At 57.7% G+C, this 9,399-nt stretch overlaps 1 protein-coding gene across 1 annotated transcript; it reads right to left on the bottom strand.

Moving 5' to 3' along the window:
- Positions 1-473: 473 nt before the first annotated feature.
- Positions 474-9,120, bottom strand: ptchd1 (patched domain containing 1). Its single transcript, XM_076016086.1, has 4 exons — positions 8,414-9,120; positions 5,714-6,404; positions 2,200-2,942; positions 474-1,717 (listed from the first exon to the last, which is right to left on the bottom strand). Exons 1-4 carry the CDS (start codon positions 8,825-8,827, stop codon positions 617-619), a joined length of 2,949 nt encoding a protein of 982 aa, XP_075872201.1. The 5' UTR covers positions 8,828-9,120; the 3' UTR covers positions 474-616.
- Positions 9,121-9,399: the final 279 nt, after the last annotated feature.

Raw genomic sequence — 9,399 nt, 5'->3', positions numbered from 1 at the left:
TGACCTTTGACCCGTCAAAGCAGAGCTCACGGAGACGACCTGAGGCCACGAGCGACACCGAACCTGGAGAAAGATCTGCTTTACATGTCAGCGAGGAGGATTAACAATAGGAGGCCCTCCCACACACACACACACACACACACACACACACACACACACACACACACACACACACACACACACACACACACACACACACACACACACTCTCTTGCCTTCAGGGTGAAGCGTGGTGGGCGGCGGCAGGAGGAGAACCAGGCTTCCTTTCCGAGTGACTGACGGAGGAGAGAGAGCTGGAAAGTGCTTGAGGTGACGGCTCTTCCTGAGTTCTCAGGGATTCATGGGGAAGACTGGACAACCTCAAAAGGCCAGAAGACTCCCAACCAACCCCCGGGCCACACGTTGGATCTTCAGAACTCATCTGACATGTTTGACAACTGAACATGCATGCAACAAACGTTAAACCCCTTTTGTTTATTGGACTTTATTGATCCGTCATTCAGGTAGAAACACGGGTACAGATGAGTGCTGTGCGAGTGGGCCGGGACGACCACGCGTGAAGCCGGGCTGTTGCAGAACTGCAGCCGGTCCTCGCCCTCCTTCAAGCAAAAACAACTCAGACGGTGGTGATCTGGTCGACCACTCGCGTGCTGTCGTTCATCTCCACGCACTCCACCTCCTGCCGCGGGCCCTCGCCCTCCGCACGGCGAGCGCGGCTCTTGGAGGGGGGCAGGAAGGTGAGCAGGGTGGGCAGGAAGGCCAGCGTGTGCAGGGCCGAGCAGCCGGCCGTCAGCGCCAGGCAGCGGAACAGCGTGCGCGTGAGATTGGAGCCCACGGCGCCCACGGGCACCAGGGCGGCGCCGTAGCACACCAGCGTCTGCAGCGAGGGGACGCCGTGCCTCTCCAGCGCCACCCGCACCCAGCGAGTCCTGCTGTCGCCGCGGCCCGAGGCGAAGCCGCACAGCAGCGGCCCGCTGCAGTCGGCCGAGTGGCCCAGGGCCGAGATGAGGGACAGCACGGAGGCGCAGTCCAGCTCCACCCCCCACAGAGTCATGAAGCCCAGCACGCCGAACTGCACGGAGAGCAGGGTGAGGCCCAGCCACAGCGAGACCAGCGGCTCCACCACGGCCAGCGAGGACAGGCCCAGCAGGAAGAGCACGGCCAGCAGCGAGTGTCTGAGCGGCGAGCTGACCGCCGCCGCGTAGCGGTCCAGGTAGACGAAGGACGGGTTGAAGATGAGGAAGCGCACGCGCGAGGTCAGCGACAGGCGGCGCAGCGTGTCCAGCAGCACCGACATCTCCTCGCGCTTGTTCTCCGTGGTCTTGGCCACCAGGAAGATCCGGGACGCCGCCACGTCGGGCTCCTCGCCCCGGCCGCGCTCGGCGAAGATGATGTCGTCGGCGAAGTGGGCGAACTGCGGCTGGCGGAGGAAGGCGTGGCGCAGCGTGCGGGTGAAGTTCTCCCGGGGCTGGCTCAGCGACTGGTTGCGGTCCAGCAGGAAGTTCAGGTAGGCCTCCAGCCAGCTGATGCGCTGGAAGCCCTTGGCGTACTCCAGCAGGTCCCGCTGCACCGAGGCGTTCCAGTAGGGGGCGGTCTCGTAGATGTAGAAGCCGATGACGGGGGAGTAGGAGCTGAAGTAGCGCTGCTGGGCCCGGGCGTACAGCACCGTGGCCGTGTCCATGGCCACCAGCGCGCTGGGGTCGGATCCCTGGCTCACCTGTGGGACAGAACCTCCGTTAGATGCTGCCGAGGTCGAGCAAGCGTCTGCAGAATTCTTCACGACATTTCCAATGTGTAACTTGTTCGACAAAACGTGGCATTGGAGCAGGACGCTGTCTGAGTGTTGCAGTTTTACAGGCGGCCAGCAGGTGCTACTTTCATGAATAAACGAGAAACAAGGGCCCCAGAACAGCGGTCAGTCTCTGGGTCTGCAGACACAAACTGCTGCAGAGAAAAGTGCTGGAACTCTCTCCAAAATAACATGAGTTGACTTTTGCTTATCATCATTGTTATTATTATTATTATTATTATTATTATTATTATTATTATTATTATTATTATCATTATTTCGTCTTCCAAACAGTTTTGCCTCTTGCTGTCTGTACGCACGGTGGTGATGGAGATGCTAATCCACACCAGACGCAGTACCAGAGTACACACCACACGTATCCAGCCAACATTCCGGACCGAGCAACGTACCTGCAGGAAGCCCATCAGTCCAAAGGAGATGTAGACCAGGTAGAGCAGGACCACAAAGGGTTTGACGTAGGTGTTGGTGATCCAGTCTCCGTAGCAGTGTCTCACGCAGCCCAGCAGGAGGTGCGAGTCCTGGGGGTGGGGCTCGGCGTTAGCGCCCGAGTGAGCGTGGGCGGAGTTGGCCAGGTAGCCGTGGTCGTGCGTGGCCACGTTGTTGGTGGCGTGGCCGTGTGCGTGAGTGGCGTTTGGGGCGTGGCGCGGGGCGTGAGGGTGGGCGGGGCCGTGTGGCGGCGGCAGCGGCAGCGGCGGTGGAGGTGGAGGCGGCGGCGGTGGCGGCGCCGCCTGGCTCTGGCCCTCGTCCTGGTAGCGGGTGTACATCAGACAGCGGTACCAGGCCGGCTTGGAGTCCAGCCCGTCGGGCTTGGGCACCCGGCGGCAGAAGCAGCCGTGCCTGTAGCCGGTCTCCAGGTAGCCGGTGAAGACCAGGCAGGAGCCGTAGAAGGAGAGCATGTAGACGTAGCCCACGGCCACGCAGAGGGCGGCGGCGCGGCAGAAGAGCCGCACCGCCTCCATGTTGGTGAGGGGGGAGGCGGCCAGGCCCAGCGTCAGCAGGTGGATCAGGGTGGAGCCCGAGAAACGCAGCATGACGTCCTGGAAGACGCCGGCCACGCGCTCCTTCACGTGCTGGTCCTCACGGGTTCTCCTCCACGACGAGAGCATCTCGAAGGAGCCGAAGAGGCCGTGACCTGGAGGGAGGCGGAGCAAAGACCTGATGACCCTTGACCTTCTTCCCTCAGCAGCGTTTATGGGTCCAATGCGGTGAAATGGAGCAGGTGGATGAGACATCGAAGAAAGAAAGAAAGTGTGTAATATTGGAGATATTGAGAAGAAACAGCGACATCGAGTGGTCACATTTTGGATTGCAGCTTATTTCGCTCCCTCTCCCGAGCTTGCCAGTGAACTACGGTGGCCCTGTGCACCCAAACCTGGATACCTGCTCCGCCTTCTTCTTCTCTTTCTTGGTTGGTTCATTGGAGGACGCCCCCTAGCGTTCAGCCTAGATACCAAACACTTTGCTGGATTGTCCACACCAGGCTTCCTTAGAAATATGCTGCTGCAAGATGGCAGCTCACTGGCAGCACTTGGACCCTTATTGATCAATGGGGGTTATTTTTAGATTATCTTCCGATGCTCTTCTGAAGTTCTACATTTAACAAAGTTCTGGCCCTGCATTCATCCTCAGGCTGAGAATCCTTCCTGAACTCACTGTAAGTAGGAAAACCACTTCTATACTGGACTGCAAGTATACACTTTGTTTATGCATTTATGGGCGGTATGTTCAGCTTTTGCCAATATAAAACTCTGAAATCAAACCAAATATTACACACTGGCTGGTGTATTGGGTTCCTTCCAGTGCAGACCCAACCACCACCACCACCACCACCACCACCCGGTCGCTCTTGTTTATTTACCATGCTGAGAAGCCGTCATCAATATTCACCACTGCGAGGCACCGAGTGCATCGGCACTCTCGCCGACATGCAATGCACATGTATGTGCTGGCAAACTGAGTGCACAGCAGCTGGTTTTTAATGGGTTTCCTCTGCCGCGGTTGCCATGGTGCCCGTGACTCACCAGCAGCAGCAGCAGCAGCAGCAGCAGCAGCAGCAGCAGCAGCGGTCACTGCGGTGACCTCAGCATGGTGTCACACTTAACACCTCAGCAGAGACACAACAGACCCACACTTGAGGCATGGCTGGGTGAGACTGGAGTGTGTGTGTGTAATGAAGAATGAGGTGGAGAGATTACTTTAGCAGCGGGGGGGGGGGGGGGGGGCAGGGAGTGAATGACTTGGCGTAAAATGTTGGGATTAAAAAAATACCAATAACGTTGCAATTTTCTCTCTTCTAATCTCTTTAATTAACTTCCAAAATGAAAAGCTGGACTGAGTCTCTTCCTGATGGTGATGAAGAGCGCCCCTGTCCGCTCAGGCTGTCTGGCTAATCAGCCAACCGCAGCTCATCTTCTGAGGGACGAACCCGGAAGGTGACTGGGCAGAATCCAGTTGGACCAATCAGATTCACCGCCCCCAGCTCGAGGTTCCCTGTCTGTGTGAACCTCGGGAATTGTCACATTTTCTCCAGCCTTGCTCCCAAACACAGCCAGGAAGGAAGAAAAGCCTGCGGAGCCACGTTGCTGTGCCTTTGGCCAGCCTCCGTCTCTCTCATCTGCTCCTGAGACACCACCCGCACCATCCTCTTCCCAGTCGACCTCCCCATCTGCATCGGGTCGCATGGCTTCCGGCTCATCGCTTGAGAAAACTCATGCAGAATTCTGTCATCGATGGAGATTTGAAAACACAGAAACCAGCCGCGGTGCCTCCTCCTCATCACATCCTGCTTCCTCTCCTCACACCTCCCACCTTTCCTCCGTCTGCCAAATGCAGCTGAAAAAAGAGGATGCTGCCTGCTAGCCAGCCAGCCAGCCAGCCAGTCAGCCAGCCAGCCTGCTAGCTAGCTAGCCAGTCAGCCAGCCAGCCTGCTAGCCAGCCAGCCAGCCAGCCAGCCAGCCTGCTAGCCAGCCAGCCAGCCAGCCAGCCAGCCAGCCTGCTAGCTAGCCAGCCAGCCAGCCAGCCAGTCAGCCAGCCAGCCAGCCAGCCTGCTAGCCAGCCAGCCAGCCAGCCAGCCAGCCAGCCTGCATTTCTTCTCCTCCTAACTACATTTTAACTTGATTTTCTGCACTGAGGATCCTCCTCCCGACTCCCTTCATCCGCAGCGATAATTCATCCCTCTCCATCTCCTCCGCTCTCGCTACTGTTATTTCAAGACTAACTGCTGCACTCTCTCACCCACATCACACATCTCCAGGCAGCCAGTGGTGGCTTTTACAGTTTTCCCGGCATGAAGTATAAATAAATAAAGCAGCGTCTGATCAGAAAATAAACCCTAGAAAATGTGCTCGGCCACAATTTGCTTTTTTCCTCAGACGTCAGAAACGTCAACAATCTACGCAGTCGTGCAGTTCGCCACAAGAGGGCGAGCCGTCGCTTGATGTTTCTTTCTACAAAGGTTAAATGGAACAGTCACGGTGACTCAGTGAGATGATGGCGATGACGATGAAATGAAGCTGTAATTAATAGCTGGAGATGGAAAAGACAGACTGCTGCTCTTTCTTTTTATTCCCACCTCTTCAATAAAATATTTATTTGCCAATAAAGCGCTAAAACAAGGTCCCCTCTGCAGACCTGCGGCTCCGGCTGAGCTCCCTCGGGACCTCGGCGGTGAAACTGCAACGTCAAAGTCGGCCATATTTCTCCAAATGATAGCTCCTCCCTGTCCAACGCTGGGACGGAGGGGAGTTGCTGACCTCACTGTGGGATCAATAAAGTTATAAATCTTCACCAAAAACTCTGCCTGCCTCTGCAGCAGCTGCGTCACTCTGACTCAGCCGCTGCAGCCGCTGCAGCCGCTGCAGCTTGGAGTGAAGAAGAGCAACAGGTGGGCGTCTTTGAACCTACCCAGCATGACGAAGGGGATTCCCAGGTAGGTGGAGTTGTAGGTGGAGCCCGTCAGGTTGAGGATGCCGGCAGCGGTGAGGCCCGACAGGGCCACGGACAGCAGGGCCAGCAGGCCCAGCCAGGGCTTGGACCTCACGCAGTCCCTCATGGAGCAGCACAGCACCGCCAGCACCCCGCACGCCCCCAGGCTGGCCAACAGGGGGCGGCGAGCCAGCACGGAGGAGTACTGGAAGTCGGTCCTCAGCGAGGAGGACGTGGACGGGTAGAGTCCCAGCTTGGGGTGCGTGGCGCCAAAGCGCCGCAGCTCGGCGCAGAAGGCCTTCTCCCATTGGCCGGCCACCCGGTCCATCAGCCGGCCGCGAGCCTGGAGGTAATAGGTGAGCTGCAGCGCCCTGGCCGAGCGAACGCCCTCCCCCTGGGCGCCGCCGGGCCCCCAGCCCTGCACGCCGCCCAGCTGGTGGCCGATGTAGGCGCGGCGCCCGTCCGCCAGCTGCGTGATGGGGTAGCGCAGCGGCGGCGCCGAGCGGTTGGAGGCGTGCGCCGCCTGCATCTCCTCCATGGCGCGCAGCACGTCGTCCACGATGCACACGTTCCGCTCGTCGGTGAGGCAGAGGTAGGAGAAGGTGTAGTTGAAGCTGTCGACGCCCGTGGCCGGGACGCTCACCTGCATCTGGTAGATCCGCCTGTGGAGCTGGAAGCCAGAAGGAGAAGGAGGTCAGCTTCCCATCGGGCACAGTGGGGGTGTGGAGAGGAAGAACAGCAGCGATCAAGACTCTGGCCAGCAATTCACCAAGGAGAAACACCTCCCGCCACAGCAGGAAAGTCAAGGGCTGTGTGTGTGTGTGTGTGTGTGTGTGTGTGTGTGTGTTGCTGATGGTGCGTCGTCGGCACAGCAACAATATATCACACTTCTTTTTTTGGGGGTCCAGACTGGCAGCAAGCAGAGTGCTGGTTGCTAGGCAACAGCTGTGATGCCAGAGTATTCAAGACTGCCACTGAAAACACTGCAGCTCCTCAGCACCAAAAACTCAGCGGTTTTTCTTATCAACATCCTGAAGACGGCGACAAAATGATTTGACTTCATTTCAATTTGGGCTTCATTTGAAAATTCTTCCGGATTTTTTTTTTGGGGGGGGCTTCTGGTTTTGCTATTTTAGGGCCAGAAACAGCAAGCACGCCCGATCCACTCAACACACATGAAGACATTTCAGTCGCATCGACGAGTCAACCTGCATTCTGTCCTCACAGTTGTGGCAGTGCATCACATAACAGTGAGACAGCCATCATAAAAAGAGGAGGAGCCGTGCGCCGCTTTGGTTCTTGCGTGCAGCAACTTTGGAGCGGCCGTCTCCTCCGTGTTGTTGTTGTTGTTGTTGTTGTTGTTTGGTGGCATTTTGTGAGATGGACCGAGAAGAAGGCAGCCGTGAGTGTACGATGATGTAACTGCACTTTAGCCTGTGCACCGGCGAGTGTCTGGCAGCCCGTTTGCAACAACGTCACACAGCAGCGCAGTGAAGACCTTTCAGAAAAAAACAGGACAAAAAACAAACAACAACAACAACAACAACAACAACAACAAGACCCAAACTCACCCTGAAGGAACGCAGCCAGCGCCTCGGCTCCGCTGGTCTGAGCAACGCATCACTTCACTGCACCTCAGTGCTGCAGGCATGCTGCGCTAATTCTCATCATAAATCTACTGAGTGCTAACGAAGCGGACACCCCCCCCCCTCCCCACCTCCCCCCCCCCGTGTTCGTTCTCACTCCTCCCTGTAATTAATACACTCGGCTTAATAGCTGCAGGTTGTTCAGGATTATTTGATGTGGGACTGTGTGGCTGCTATCAATCAACAGCAATGATGAGGAAGATACAACCTCATCCTCACAGCTGTGTGTGTGTGTGTGTGTGTGTGTGTGTGTGTGTGTGTGTGTGTGTGTGTGTGTGTGTGTGTGTGTGTGGTTAGAGTCGCACTGCTGTCCTGTTTTAGGGTGAAATCCATTTTTCATTGATGAGGCTCAGAGGCTAAAATGTTCCATTAGGAAAAATACTTTTTTTTTTTTCTTTTTCCAAAGATTGTAAAAGTGTATCAGATGAAAGACACCTGAGTATCAGATGCAACATATATTCGGTGTTGATGTCCAGACCACAGATTGAGAGGAGGTTGACGCTCTGGGACACTTTCTAACTACGGTAGTTTGGCTTTGATCCACTCAACACTTTGGTTCCGGCTCTGATGGAAGTGCCACTGCACCGCTGCATCCATGCACATCTGCCTCACAGCATCTGCCCTCCTCTCTGTTTGTTCTCCGATGGTGTGGAGGCAGCTTGGAGAAGGTCACTGTGTGCCTTTGTTGCAAGGAGAGGGATGCTAATTGCTTACTAAACACTGGCTCAGCTTAGGATTGCAGATTGGCAGGATGCAGTGGGGAGACTTCACAGCAACAGTGAGCGTGCTGGGAGCCTAAACCCTGTAGCAACACCTTTAACCAAAGGAAGCTGCAGCGCCTTTCTGCAACTTTGGAGACAACTTGTAAAAAAATAAATAAATAAATAAAAGTGGTTTTGCTGCCTCATCTGTCAGAAAACTCTCCAGAAACGAGACGCAACTGATTCATCAAAACACAGCTGGTGTATGAGCACGTGCAGGGCCCCGACACCACCAGGCCAGGACTTCCTCCTGGAGAAGTTTCTGCTCCTACCTGCAGGATGCTGTCCAGGTGCACCGGGTCCAGCACGCTCCCCTTCCGGCTGGCGATGATGACGCGCCCGTAGCGGTCGGGCGTCTGCAGGTCCGAGTAGAGCGCGTGTTTGGAGCGGTTGATGGGGAAGAGGCTGCCCACCAGGTGGCCCTCGATCTTGGCCAGGCTGTGCTTGGGCGCCAGCAGGCTCTGCACGTCCTCCTCCACCCGGTAGCGGCTGAAGCTCGCGCCCAGCAGCACGGACAGCAGCACGGGCGCCGAGGCGAAGAAGACCGGGTGGCCCGCCACGAAGCGGCCCAGCGCGTGGAAGCAGCTCCTCAGCCCCGCGTGTAGCACCTGGCGCAGCATCCTAGCGCGTGGCCGCGGCTCGAGCCTCTCCCACCGACCGCGCAGCCCCGCAGCTGTGCCGAGCATCAGTGGCCTCGGACCGCATGGGTGGGCTCCCCGGAGCTGGAGGAGGAGCGGCTGGAGGAGCGGAGGATCAGGTGGAGCTGGAGGAGGAGCTGGAGGATCAGGTGGAGCTGGAGGAGGAGCAGTAGGAGGAGCAGTAGGAGGAGCAGGAGGAGGAGCGGAGGATCAGGGCGACGTGAGTGTCGGTGGAGGTCCAGATCCAGAGCAGCTCCGGTCACAGGTGCGCCGCCTCCCGCTGAGTCTCGCCGGCTGGAAGTGCAGAGACACCAGCAGCGCTCCTCTCACTCCGGCCGAGGTGTCTCCGGTCCAGGCTGCTGTCCGGCTGACTGCTGCTGACTCCACCGGCACAGCCCGGCGGACGGGCGGACGGGCGGAGGGAGGGGTCGAGCTGGGTGGGAACCGTCGCACAACAAGAGGCTGCGGGCTGGAGGGAACGCGGTGTGCCGCGACATCAGCCTGCGACTCCAGTCTGCGGCAGGAAGGCTCGGCCGTGGTCCCGGCCCGGCAGCAGCAGCTGCAGCTCCTCCACCGCCGGGCTGCTCTCTCCCTCCCCGGCCAGCCAGCAGCCCGCACGG

The sequence above is a fragment of the Nelusetta ayraudi genome, unplaced genomic scaffold (genome assembly GCF_046127955.1).
Source record: "Nelusetta ayraudi isolate G7.1 ecotype Tasmania unplaced genomic scaffold, CSIRO-AGI_Nayr_v1 ptg000214l, whole genome shotgun sequence".
In the NCBI taxonomy this organism is placed as follows: domain Eukaryota; kingdom Metazoa; phylum Chordata; class Actinopteri; order Tetraodontiformes; family Monacanthidae; genus Nelusetta; species Nelusetta ayraudi.
The sequence above is the reverse complement of the archived record's forward strand: the minus strand, read 5'-3'. Positions and strand labels throughout refer to the sequence as shown.

Excerpts from the sequence above, each read along its gene's own strand:
- ptchd1 (XM_076016086.1), bottom strand. The coding sequence starts at position 8,827 with ATGCTCGGCACAGCTGCGGGGCTGCGCGGTCGGTGGGAGAGGCTCGAG. Across the intron at positions 6,405-8,413 it reads ACCTGGACAGCATCCTGCAG|CTCCACAGGCGGATCTACCA; the intron begins GTAGGAGCAGAA and ends TCTGGCTTCCAG. Across the intron at positions 2,943-5,713 it reads AATCCCCTTCGTCATGCTGG|GTCACGGCCTCTTCGGCTCC; the intron begins GTAGGTTCAAAG and ends GCCTCCCTCCAG.